This window comes from Uranotaenia lowii, chromosome 1 (genome assembly GCF_029784155.1).
Source record: "Uranotaenia lowii strain MFRU-FL chromosome 1, ASM2978415v1, whole genome shotgun sequence".
Classification (NCBI taxonomy): Eukaryota; Metazoa; Arthropoda; class Insecta; order Diptera; family Culicidae; genus Uranotaenia; species Uranotaenia lowii.
The window spans coordinates 7,578,483-7,592,818 of NC_073691.1; the positions used below are offsets into that span (position 1 = coordinate 7,578,483).

At 45.7% G+C, this 14,336-nt stretch overlaps 1 protein-coding gene across 7 annotated transcripts in view; it reads left to right on the forward strand.

Annotated features, from left to right (window-relative positions):
* The window catches only part of LOC129740327 (microtubule-associated protein futsch), a 184,100-nt gene extending 170,330 nt beyond the window's left edge, over positions 1–13,770 (forward strand). For 6 of the 7 annotated variants that reach the window (XM_055731974.1, XM_055731975.1, XM_055731976.1 and 3 more), the window contains exons 4-7: positions 746–1,110; positions 1,178–1,325; positions 1,408–9,865; positions 9,957–13,770. In XM_055731974.1, the coding sequence (XP_055587949.1) occupies positions 746–1,110; positions 1,178–1,325; positions 1,408–9,865; positions 9,957–10,056 (9,071 nt within the window). In that variant the 3' untranslated portion in view covers positions 10,057–13,770. The remainder of the gene's footprint in view (positions 1–745; positions 1,111–1,177; positions 1,326–1,407; positions 9,866–9,956) is intronic. The other variant, XM_055731978.1, reaches the window with a different exon arrangement.
* The last annotated feature ends 566 nt before the right edge of the window (positions 13,771–14,336 follow it).

Sequence of the window (14,336 nt, forward strand, 5' to 3'; positions counted from 1 at the left end):
ACATCTCATTCAACCCCATCCATCCCCATACGCGTAAAAAGGGGAGACCAAACAAAAAAAGGGTGTATTTCAACGTTTCATCTTCTCGACAGCAGCAAAAAAAAACAAATGCTTTCTTGTTAGTCTCCCCTATAAAAACACATTATTTCTTCCAAATCTTCGGCATCGTAAAAAAACGCAAGGCGCCCCCTCTCACTTAGAATCCGAGTAAGATGGCAATCGAGACGACGGAAGATGACGCGGAATATGGATGACTTACATCCGAAGAACCGTCCTTTCAACGTGTTTCAGTTAACAAGCTAACGAAAAGATGATATAGTGAACATCTTTTTTTTTTTAGTCCTCCCCTCTTGACCTAACCATGATAAACCCTACCTGCAACATTAACTTGGCTAAATTGGCCGACCGCCGTTCGTTTGAAAATGCTATTTTAGTCAACTTAATGTGTTGTATTATTTTTACGATGCACGTCGGTCATATCGCGCCTCTTTATCGCCGAATTTTTTGACGGCTCTGTTCTAACGGAAAGTTTTGAGGATAAATTAAAAGTTGAATGAAAACGTACCTATGAAATGTACATACTACTGGAGTATGAAACGTACATACTACTTCCGGTTGCAACCCACTTGCTTACAACATTTGCCCAAAACTTGCATACAATCGATTGCACGCAACCTTCGACCGAAACCCGAATAAAAGGAAACGTTTCCAAACGAGTAACAAATTTTGTTCTTGTCTTCCGCAGCACCGATGTACGAGAGCGATCAGACTGATATGGAAACGTACGGCGAATCGTCGGGATGTTACTACAACTACAATCACTACGCCGAAGGCGATCGCATTATGACCAATGAGCCCTGCCTGAATTGTACTTGCCACGATCGCATGCTGATGTGTTACCTGCGAGTGTGTCCCTTCACCAAGGCCATCGGTCAGGACTGCACCATTGAGAAGCGAGAGGACCAGTGCTGCCCGGTCATCACCTGCCCAGAGGTTGAGGTTCAGCTTGTGGACCATCAAACCGGAACGGATGCCCCCTCGACGGCCGTCGGTGCCCCCGATCAGTACGGTTGTACCATTGAAGACCAGTTCTATCCGGAAGGATCACGAGTACGTTTTAGCCTTTGAAGCATTGTGCTCTATTCTAACCTCAAACATTCTCCAACTTTCCTCATAGGTGCCATCTAACCCACACAAACCATGTGAGCTGTGCTACTGTATTCGCAACATGACCACTTGTGTTATGCAAGAATGTACGCTACACATCGACGGTTGCCAACCGATCTACAACAAGGGTGTCTGCTGTCCTGTACGATACGATTGCGGTAAATTCTGAAATAATTAAAAAAAAACGTTGAATCACATTACAACAACTGTTTTGTTTTTCTTTTTCGACTCACCCAACAGATCACGAACGAGATTCGACGCTGATGCTGGAAGACGAAATGACGACTACGGTGCGTCCAACGCCAGGTTTTGTGCTAACGACCATGTCTTCGACTTCGACCGATTGCGTCCACAACGGAGAGGTATTTGCCGATGGTGCCATGATTGTCACCGACAAGCCCTGTGAACATTGCTACTGCATGCGAGGCGATATCGTTTGTGCTGTCCAAGAATGCGGAACACCACTGGAGAACGAAGGCAAGAACTGTACCGCCATTCCACCGGCCGCCGGCCAGTGCTGCCCGGAAACGTACATGTGCGATGATTCCGCTCCTTCAGCTACTGATCTGCCGGAATCCGACGACCAAATTTCCAGTGACGCGGCTACCACGTCCAAGGCAGCCCCAGAAGAAGTTCCTTCGACACAGGCACCAAGCAGCGACGAGGAAGACGTTCAGAAGCAACAGGCTCCATCTACCCCTGCTCCAATCAGCGATGAAGAAGATGTTCAACAGCAACACTTGCCACACGAAGAAACCATGGTTGACGACAAGTCAGAAATCGAAGACTCCGACAGCGTTGAACATGAGCCAATCCATGACGATTCCCAGAGCGAGGAAGATATTGCCGAACCAGAAGCCCCAAGTCAACCAGCCGGCACTACTGCTGCTGCTCTAAGCGAAGCTGATGAACCTGCTGCAGCTACCGATAAGGCTCCAGTTCAAGACGACAAGACCGATAGCGCAACGACATCTGCTCCTGCTTCCGATGACGATAAAGAAGACGACCAATCTGCTCCTGTGGAAGACAACAAAGCTCAAGACTCAGCAACGACTCCAGCTGCCGATGAAGACAAACCAGAAGAACCAACTAAAGTCACCACTCCACCAGCTGCCGTTGCCGATGACGATACCGTCCCTGAATCGGACAAGGAAAATGAAATCGATGAACCAGTTGACATCGACAATCGTGGTTCCGAAGATTCTGCCACTACAGAACCTCCAGCTGAACCGTCCAAAGACCTTCTTGCTCCAACAGTTTCGCCTTCGGATGAAGCTGCCACCCAACAATACACCACTCTTCGACCACAAGCTGATAGCGAAGCCGATGCTTCGGAAGGCACCACACCATTCCCCTTCAGCGCTAGCGATGAAGATGTCGGTCAAACCACTGAAAGCCGAACCTACTTGCCACCACTTACCGACGTTGAAACCACCACTGCCCAACACGCCGCCGCCGAGCTTGATGAACCAGCTACTACGGCTGCTCCTGCTGCTGCACCTTCTGCGGATGACGAAATTTCCGACAAAACCGACAGCCCTGCCCCAGTAGAATCCGACCAACCGGAAGCTCCGGCTACCACAGTCAAGGCCATCGAGTCTACCACCTACACCAAAGAGCCAGCGCACAAATTCGAAGACACGCCACAGGAACAAGACATGGTTGAACTACCTCCTGGCACCGTAGTCACCGAACTGCCACCAGTGCCATCCAGCGAAATGCCAACTACTGCACGCGTTCCGGAAATGCCACAAGAAGAACAGCAGACACACTACCCACTGGAAGCCGATTCTCATGTCCTAGATGACGCCATGACGTCGTCTACCGCATCACCCGCAGCTGAAGAAGCAGAAAAGGAGAAGGACGTCACACCAGCACCAGTCGATATGGACGAACCTGTTGAAATGAACACTGTTATTCCACTCGATGATGATAACGAGAAACCAGCCGAACCCGCTGCTCCAAAACCATCCGATGACGAAACTGCCGAGCCAATGTTCCCTGAAGCTATTCCCGGAGAAGGAGACTGTCTTGTCGACGGAGTCCATTACAAGAACAACGACGACATTCCCGCCAACAACAAATGCCAGGAGTCGTGCAAGTGTTCCAATAGCGTTGTCCAATGTGAAATGGTTCGATGTGCGACGGCACCAGCCAAGGACTGTGCGCCGATTCCACCGGCCCCTGGCAGCTGCTGTCCAACCTACAAATGCAACGCCGTTGAAGAACCTAGCAGCGAAGAGTCGGAAAGCGAAGAAGACTCCAAGCCTGTTGAAGATGCCAAAGAACCTGCCACTACCTCTACCGAAAGTGTTTCCGCGAGCGCTGACGACGACGGAGAAGACTCCAATGAAGATGATACGCAATTCAAACCAACCGAAAGCGATTCTGTTTCGGAGGAGAGCGATGAGAATGAATTGTCAAACAGAGTGGAAGATCACACCGATAAACAACCTGCTATCACTACTCCGGGAAAAACAGACGAAGAAAGTGAATCGACAAGCACCTCGGAAGAATCTGATGAAAAACCAGTTGCAACGGAGTCGGATGAAGCTGCCAAATCGTCCACTTCAGCTCCAGTTGCTGCCGATGACACTACAACTGCAGCCAGTCCAGCTGATGCCGCTGAAGAAGACAAGGATAGCGAACAGGAGAAAGAAACTCCCCGACCAAGTGAAGACGAAGCTGAACAGCAAGAAAAACTGCCTGTGGAACCAGTTGAGGCTGAAGAAGATGATGTTCCAGCTGCTGGAACAACTGCTGCTCCTTCTGCTGACGAAGAATCTAGTCCAGCACCTGCCGAAGAAACAGAGAAGGACACCGCCGAGTCCGATAAACCATCTGACGAAGAAGATGACGAAAAGCCAGCACTTACTGATGTAACCGAGAAGTCTGATGAAAAGGATGAAGTTACCACCGGTAAGCCGTTGCAGGAAGAACCAGCACAAAATGAAGTGGAACCATCGTCGGCGGAACAAGATGAAGAAGAACAGGTTTCTGCTACAACTACCAAGACCAAGGAACCACTTGATGACGATGAAACTCCTGGTGCCGCTACAACAATCAGATCGGCACCAGCGGAAGATGAAGCTACGGAAAAACCTTCTGAGACATTCGATGACGTTCAAGCAACTACCGCGAAAATTGACAGCTCAGCTGCCATCACCGAATCTCAGGTTCCAGCTGAACAGGACGAGAATGACGAGAAACCGGCTGATGAAAAGGATAATACACCATCTGAAGAAGCGACAACAACTGTTAAACCATTAGACGAAGACGTTCGATTCCCCGTTGCAGATGCCGAGAAAGAGGCAGAAGAAAAACCAGTTGACGATAGCATTCACTTCCCAACTGATAATACACCATCTGAAGAAGCGACAACTGTTAAGCCATTAGATGAAGACGTTCGATTCCCCGTTGCAGACGCCGAGAAAGAGGCAGAAGAAAAACCAGTTGACGATAGCATTCACTTCCCAACTGATGACGAAGAGGAGCAACCAATTTACAAGCCCGCCATTGTTGAGCAGAAACCAGAAGACAAACCAGCATCGCAGGACGATCAGGAACCTGAAGAAATGGTTGCGATCACTCAGGCCCCACAAGACATCAGTGCCGACAATGTTGAAAAGGACGATGCAGAAGCTAAACCAGTTGAACCAAGTGATGATGATAAACCAGCCACTCAATTTCCTGAAAAGGCTCCTGAGCCCACTACCAATACTCCAGTGGCTGCTGATTCTGCTGCCACCACTCAAACACCTGCAGCTGAAGAACCCGAAAAGGAAGACGATCGAGATCAAATCGCGGAATCTCAACCAACAATTGCTCCAAGCAGTGACGATTCTGCTCCAGAAATGCCACCAGAGGAAGTTCGTCCACAAATGCCACTGGAATCGGACGACCAAATCAAGGAACACGATGAATCATCTGCAACAACTGTTAAGGCTCCTGCCGCTGCTGCTGATGCCGATGAGGCTGACAAGGAAGACAAACCGGAACCTCAATCGCCTGCCGAGGATGATGATGAAAACGTGAGTTCGGAAGAAGATGTTTCATCAGCCCACGATACAGCCGATGACGAGAGCAGTGAAGAGGCCGATGTACATGAAATACCGGCACCAACGTCAGAGGAAGACGAATCGTCGGAAGAAGAGCAGACACCAGGCAAAGCAACTGAAAAACCAGAGGAACCTAAGCCAGTAGAAAAGGATGAAACCGAAGTGAAGAAACCAAGCGCTGAAATGAAACCAGTTGAAAAGGATGAAAGCGAAACGACAACAGCCGCAGCTCCAGTATCCGACGACGAACAGAAACCGATTGATGAAAAGGACGAGGAAGCACTATCAAATACCGCCGCTGAAGACGTTGAAGATAAACCAATTGACGATAAAAAACCAGAAACTGAAGAAGACCAACAAACATCAGCGCCTGCAACAGAATCTGCTCCAGCCTCTGAAAATGAACAAGAGCCAGCTAAGGAAGTAACGTCAGCTCCTGCTTCGGATTCCAAGGAAGAACCAGAAAAGTTCGATGATGAAGAAGTTTCAGCACCTACAACGGCTGCCCCAGTTCCTGATGAGAAAATGAAGCCAGTCGATGAGCTGCCACCACGAGTCGATGACGAAGAACAAGATTCAGTTACAACAGGTGCCGCACCAGTTGCATCAGATGATCAGAAGCCAGCCGAAGAAGAAGAAAAACCAGAAGTTGGAGCTGACGAACAAACTCCAGCCACGACTGCACCGATCGCTGACGAAGAGGAAAAACCGATGATTGATGAAAAGGCACCAGAAATGGACGAAAACGAACAAGCAGCAATCACAACATCGAAAACTCCGTCGGCTGATGATGATGATGTTAAGGAAACAGAAACCGAGCAAGATTCAGTCGAAGAATCTGAAGCGGAATCACCTGCTTTGACTACTGCTGCTGCTCCTGCCGCATCTAGTGATGAAAAACAGGAAGAGGGAGATGAAGACGAACATCCATCCGTAACTGCTGGTCCAGCTTCCGATGACACCAAGCCGGAATCCGAAAATGATGAACAAGAATCAGCTACAACAGTCCCTGACGCTGCGGATGATGACACGGAACAAGCAGCTGAAGAAGAAGGCAAAAAACCGGCAACTGCTGCGCCAGCTGAATCTGATGAACAGGAATCCACTGAAGAGAAGGATGCCACAACAGTTGCTCCTGCCAAGGTACAGGATGAAACCGAATCAGAAAAACTCGAATCTGACAAACCGGAATCAGACAAACCTGAATCGGATGAAACTGAAACAGAAAAGCCAGAATCAGACAAACCTGAATCAGACAAACCTGAGTCCGAAAAACCCGAATCAGACAAACCTGAATCGGCTGAAACTGAAACAGAACAGCCAGAATCAGACAAACCTGAATCAGACAAGCCAGAGTCCGAAAAACCTGAATCAGATAAATCTGAATCGGATAAACCAGAATCAGAAAAGCCTGAGTCCGTTGAACCAGCAACTGATAAACCAGAATCGGACAAACCAGAAGAAGAATTGGAAGACGCTGTTAAGGCAACTACCACGGCACCAGTCAAGGAACAGGAATCCGACGAACCACAGAAGCCTGAAGAAGATGAACCATCTGACCACGACAAGACAGAATCGGCAACGGAGCCAGCTTCTCAAGCTCAGGACGACTTCGATAGAGAGGAAGAACAAGAGAAACCTATTGATGCGGTAGAACAAGACAAACCAGCAGCCGTTACTGATGCGCCAACTAAGGATGATGCCGATGATGAGGTAGAATCTTCAACGCCAACTGCTGCCAGCGATGACGAACAGCCAAAACCAGAGGCTCCAGTCAAGGTTGACGATGATGCTGAACAAGCTAAACCTACTGAACCATCTGCTGATGACTCGGATGAGACAACCGTGAAGGCTGACGAACCAGAGAAACCATCACAGGTCGAAGAAGATGAGAAACAGTCCACTACTGAATCGGCTGTCGATAGCGAACCTTCGACGAGTGCCCCAGCAGCTGACGAAGAAAAGAAACCAGCAGCTACTGAAGAAGACAAAACCGATGAACCGTCTGCGGAATCCGATGAAGTTAAGCCAACGGATGCTCCAGTTCAGAGTGACGATGATGAAGAAGAAAAACCATCCGTAGATGAAGCACCGGTGCGTGTTGGTGATGACAAGGAACCCGAAGCAGAAGAACCGACGACGGAAGCCGCTGCCAGTCAACCAGCTCAGGATGAAAAAGAAACCGATGAAGAGAAGGTAACCGTGGATGCAGTTGAGAAGGACGACGAGAACGCAACGGTCGCAGAAGAAATGGATCAGAAACCAACTACCGCCGCTCCAGTTCCAGCGAAGGACGATGAATCGAAGGAGGATGAGAAGGAATCGGACGAAAGCGAACAACCAACTGAAGCTGATCAGCAACAGCCAACAACGGGAGCTCCATCGAGCGAAGCCGATGAAAAACAACCGCCAATGCCGATTGAATCAAGCGATGAGGTAGAAAAGCCTGCTCCAGAAGCTGACGATCAAATTAAACCGGATGAGGAAGAAGATAAGGCAACGACTGATATTCCAGTCCGATTGGGAGATGATGAAAAGAAACCATCGGAACCGTCAACCGAATCGGTACCAGCTGTTGAAGACGAGGAGAAGCCTGAAAAGGAAGCCGAGCCAGAAGAACCATCGCCAATCGAAACTGAAAAGGATTCAGCTGAAAAAGACGAACTGCCAGTCGATCGCGATGAAGTGCAAACTCAGGCCCCGGTGCTAAAGGATGAAGATGAACAGGAGCCAGAGCAGACTTCAACCCCAACTTCTGCTGTTGCTGCTGATGATGACGAGAAGCCACAACCTTCGAAACCGGTGGAAGACGAACAGGAAATGCCGACCAAGTCTGATGACGAAAAGGCTACAGATGAACAGACTTCAGCTCCAGTAAGTGATGACGAGCAAGAACAAGACAAGCCTGTTGATGCGTCAGCTCCGGCTAAGGACGATGAACCGGTTACGATAGCCGCTGCCGAACCAGCTAAGGACGACGATAAGATGGATGAAGAAAAGGAAGCAGACAAACCGGAGACTGTTGATACCCCAGCTCAGGAAGACACCGAGGAGCACGATGAAGAAGTAGCTAGCACTCCAGTCGAATCGGAAGAAGACGATGAAGATTCGAGTGAGAAGGATGCTCCGGCAGTTACTGAAAAGGATACGGATGCCGCTGATGAAAAACCAGCAACTACTGTGCCATCCGTGAAAGACGAAGCTGATAAGCAGGATGCCGATGAAACTTCCACGGAATCGGATAAGTCGTCGGATGATGCTTCTACGACCGTTAAGGCTGAGGTGACGGCTGGACCGACCGAAGCTGCCAAGGACGAAGCGGAACCCGCAACGACAAGTGCACCGGTTAAGGATGAACAAGAACAAGTCAAGGATAAGGATAGTACGACGGTGTCACCAGCGGAGGAATCAGAGCAAGACAAGACTCCAGCTCCGGTTGCGGATGACAGTGAGAAGGAAGCTGATAAACCAGAAACACCAGTGGACTCTGTTGTGGACGACGCTGAGAAGGAAACAGACAAACCTGAAACTCAGGAAGCTGAGGAAGCCGATAAACCGGAATCGCCAGTAACCGACAGTGAAAAGGAGACTGGCGCACCAGTTGTGCCAGCTGATGTTGAAAAGGAAACCGCCAAACCACAATTACAGGAAGACGATGAACAGGAAACGGAAAAACCAGCTGCACCAGTCTCCGATGATAAGGAATCTGACAAGCCGGTAGCAACGCCTGAGGAAGACGAAAAGGAAACTGAGAAGCCAGTTCCAGTGCCAGTAGCTGACAGTGAGAATGAAAGTGACTCACCTTCGCAAGAAAGTGAAGAGGGTAAGCCAGCAGATGATGAAGTTCAGAAGCCAGTCCCAGTTGATGCTGAGAAGGAACAAGAAAAGGAACCAGCAGCGCCGGCTTCGGACGATGTTGTGAAACCAGCGGAAGAGAAACCAGCAGATTCAGTTGAAGACGATGTTCAGAGCTCTAAACCAGTGTTCGGTGATGAGCAAAAGCCAGTCTCGGTTGATGAAGACGATGAGGACGATCTGCAACAGCAAACGAAACCAGTATTTGACAACGACCAAGACAGTCAGAAGCCTGTGGAACCAAGCGAAGATGAAGGAACGACGAAGAAACCAGAGGCCGAAACTCCAGGACCTTCGTACGGACCACCTGGTCAACACTACGATCCAGGTTACGGCCATATGCCACCGCACTATCCACCATCGTCTTACGAGGAGGATTACGCCGATGAGGAAGACCCAGCTTCGTTCGGTCCGGGAACTTGCCGGTACGGTGGTAAACTGTACGTCTCCGCTCAGCAGATCCCACGGGAAGATCCGTGCGATTTCTGCTTCTGCTTCCGAAGTGATATCATCTGTCTGCAGCAATCGTGTCCGCCACCGATCAGCGGTTGCCACGAGGAACCAATCAGCGGGTTCTGCTGTCCACGGTACGAATGCCCCGTGTCGATGGCTACGGTGCTCAACGTCACGACAAGCACGACCACTACGACCACCACCCTGCCTCCGCACTTCCTGTCACACGCCTACAAGGGTTCGGTGACGAAGCGCGGCTGCCAGATCCAGGGCAAGGCCTACAACGTCGGAGAGATGGTGGCGTCGGCTAGCGGACCATGCATGCGATGCACGTAAGTATTCCACCAGGGGATGGTTTTCGAGGACGTGTCGAAGCTTTGAACGTATTCTATGACTTTTTTTCGTTGTTTTCTCCTTAAACAGATGCGGTGGTGACGGCCAGATGAAGTGCGAACCGAAAGCTTGCACACCGGAACCAATGCTGCAGCAGATGATTGCGGTAGCGGCGTCTCGAAGGAGATGAAGTGACAACCAGAACGAAGACATAAGTGCGCACGCGGATAATAAATAAATCGTGAGAGATTGAGAGAGAGCGCGAGCGGTTGCGAAAGTGTGCGAGCGAATACAAGTTATTAAGAAGGTGTAATCTCTCGAGCTAGATTTTTCTCTGAAGATGGAAATCAAACAAGACATAACATAGGAGAGAACAATGTATGATAAGAAGATAATCGGAAATCGAAGGAGATGGTGGAAGGGTTGCGTTAAGTGCAGCTCAACAACGCACCATCTCTTGGCAAGTAGCGAACGGGATGGAACAGAAGAATAACATCACAAACACGGAACAAAGTAGCTCATTTTAAAAGACTTGAAACCACAACCTATACATACACACACACGCACACATCAACAATTAAAAAACCGTTATACAACAATACCTAAACACACATAAACAAATCCCCGCTACTGACAATAGCAAACAGATCAGTGTAGCCAAGATGACGATTTCTAGAGTGAAATTTATACTAAATTAGTTCCACCAGTAGGCGGCCACTGATTTTGACATTGGGGCGTGGCCTGCTTAGGTGGAAACGACAACTTGTGAATGTAAACTAAAAATCTTTGGACGTTAACTTATATCAATCATTCTTGTGCGGATACAGATTGAATCACAAAAACAACAAAAAATCCCTAGGTAAATCGTTCGAAATGGTCGTCGTGTCTCATACAAGTACTTCTAGTCTCTCTGTTTTACATTTTAATAGAAGAAAATGGAAATGAACGTGTAACTAACACTCACACAACACACACACACACAAACTTTTACACAAGAAGACACCCGAAAAAGACACATACACACACGAATGCAGACTTCAATCGCCGAAATCTTGTCTTTATTTAGTTGTTTTTATTATCAAAGCGATTTAATGCAAGCCAACTTGAAACTTTGTATCTAAATTGACTCATACGTGACCAACGCACACACACACTATTTAACTAGCACTCATACAGGCAAACACAAACAAAACATCGAAAATAACGAATAACTAACAACCCTCAGAGCGATCTTGTAAGTGTAAAAAAGAAAATCTAGCCACCACCAGTCCTTCAAGCCACCCCAAGCCTCATTCTTCCAAACGTGAATGTTAATTTTTATATTTGAATACGCATTTCCGTTTTTTACGTGTTAACTTTATTAATTTTTGATGTAGAATTGTGTAGTATTCGAACGTTACGCGCATCGCTCGAGAAAGATAACGAAAAAAAAGAAAGCTCGCTCCTCGTGATCCCACTAACTAGAAAAAAAACCCCGAACCGGAAAGAGATTCAATAATCAATACGAAGAAAAAGTTCGAAAGTCGATGCACAAACGCTTAAACGAACAACAAACGACGCGGAAGAAGAGTCACAACGTCCTACTGATGGGGTAACAATTTGTCGACAAACAATGAATTCGGGGAAGCTATCGCATTTTTGGCATCACTTCCTCCTAGATCATTACCGATTGGCAGTGTTACAAGTATCAGTTTTTTTTTACTTTTTGAGGAGATAACCGATTAACAACACACCTTCACAAATCAATATTTACTAACAATGATTAAACAAAGCGGGAATAGGATTTGTGATACATATTTAACTTTCAAAATACATTCCGATGTGAAATTTTGCACCACAGAAAAGACTACAATGATCAAAGCTTCGTCCGCCATGATATTGCTCGACTGTTAAAGGGAAAAAACAAACGTTAACGCTTGAGCTGGTGGATCAAAGCATCCATGGAAAAAATAGCAAAAAAAAAGAGATTTACATTACCTTTTTCCGACTCTCTGGTCGTCTCTCTCCCATTTTTTTTATCTTTTTCGTGACCTCCTCCTTTACACACTGCGTATGAGTTACTCACTAAGTGTTCGAATAGGCGTGGTGGCGTCATTTTTTGAAGTTTTCATTCACCCTCCATTTCAAAACAAACGCGTACACAAAGTAACTGAAACGAAAGTAAAATAAAAAATAAAATGCATTTTATCAGCGAGTTAATTTAATCCGGGGGCGAGCAGAGAGCGTGAAAGATGTAAATAGTACTCTAAATTAATGAGAAAGTAGGGAAAAAACAATCTATAATTCAAGAAACTAACAGTACGAGACAAAAAATGATAGTAGGGTTTTAGTAATCTTTTCTTTCCATCACAAATGCTCCAATAGAAAACGGCATATAATAGTTATTACGATTACGAAACTCTTTGAAAAGCTCAATTAAGAATCGAAAAAATGAAGAGAAAAAATAAACAAGGAAAAAAAAAATTTTTATTTTAAAGTATGTATTTCTGTCCTCTATTCTTTTATAATTGTATATTTGCCATAATTTTAATCAGTTTCAGGAAAAACCTTTCCGAGTAATTTTACGGAATCGAAATCATCGTTGAAGAGAATTAAGCAATAATATTCGAAAATAGTAGAAAAATCCCTTCCAAAAAAAGACAGTTGAAATACAAACAAAAAAAGACAAAAACAAAAAAGTATTGGATATCGATTTACATGTATTACTTAGCTAATAATTTAACGAAAGCATTTTTGCGCGAGCGAGAAAAAGAGAGAGTAAAAAATACATCAAATCTTCGACTAGGTTTAGAAAGTCGAACAATGTTTCAAAAACTTATCTGGAAATTTTTGTATGTTTTGCAAACAATGGAAAAAATATGTTGAGAGAGTCTTTTCTCAAAATTACTTAGAAGAACAAACATTGCGAAAATTAAATGTATTAAAAAAAGAGAGAAACCTTTGAACCAGAGCGACGTTAGCTTGCCCGTGCCGTACATTCCTCACTCGTTTGCGCTCGTGTTCGTTCTCACTCGGCTCCCTCTCTCATGCTTCGATTTTAAGAGCAAACAGAGAGAGCGGGTATCTGTGAGTGCAAACAAACACGAACGACACGCTCAAAGCGAAAGCACAAGTTATATCTTATTTATTACCCATCAATGACACAATAGTTGTTTAGCTTTATATCCAATCGTCGTCCTCATCCCCTTTTCTCAAACTCAAACTGTGCGTTATGAACGCCAATTGGAGTCGAAATGTTCGAACAACAGCACATTGTTTCCTTATTTATGAATGCCATTACCCTACACACAATCGATAGACACTGTGAAAACGAATCCCCCAACAATGTTTTAGTTTCACAAAAAACCACTACTGTGATGAACTCTTCCCGTGTCTATCAACCACGAAGCAACGCACTCAACACAAGCGGTCACGAGAATGCACTACGGCACGGCCGCGACCAGAAATCTTGCTCGGGTTCAACAAATAAGCAACAAAAAAAAATAAACAGCTGTAATCCAAGATCATCTGTTTTGTAGACCAAGCTGTCAATTGCAACAAAAGAAAGAAAAAATCAACAACAACAAAACGTAATTTATAGTGATGGAGAAGTAGTAGCGCCAGAAGTTAAGTTAAATAAAGAAAGAAAAAGAATAATACGAAAAAATAAAAGCGGGAGCAGCAACCACTCTGAATGTCTGTAGTGAAAGGATGGAAGGGGAAGAAGAATGCTCTGATTACACGAAGTACTAGAATCAGTCGTCGGGAGGTTAAAACGAAAGAAAATCAAAAGAAAGTGACGAAAGATCAGAGTAGAGCATGGTTGATAAATGGAGAGCAAAGCCAGAAAAAAGGAGAAAATCAGGATATTTTTAAGTGTCCTTTTATACTGAAATAAAATTTTTACGTAAAAATTGAATAAAAAGGCGTTGTTGTTTTGATTCACTTTTAAGTGGTATCCTAAATCCTAGCCCATTCCGTCCCAAAAATGTTCGTTGTTGTTTGTGAGTCTAATCAATTTCAGTGGAAAGGTATCCATGGAGAAGGATTTTTTTTGGAATAATTTACGCTTGAGTACCGCGTTTACATTTTTGATCGAAGTTATGAAATCGCATTTCTTTTTTTTCCTTATCAGGAAAAAGGTACTATATCGTGGAAATCATGAATTCAAACATATCTACTGGAAAGTTTATGAACTGGACCGTGGGGCTGGACTTCAAAAGATCATGCACTTCCACAATTAGCTATACGTTGCTGAGCCAAACGAGACAAACGATTTTTATTTGAAGCTTTAAAAAAGGTAATTACATTACTTCTTGTGAAGAATTCACGCTTCAATATCATGTTCACTTGCCTAAATACTTCAATGACATCGAAGTCAAAAACGGCTCAGCGAAAGGAAACATATTTTATGCATAATTTTCCATTGAGTACAACGTTTACATGTTCGTTCCTGACATTGGGATCGATAAACGAGGAATGCTTGCCTTT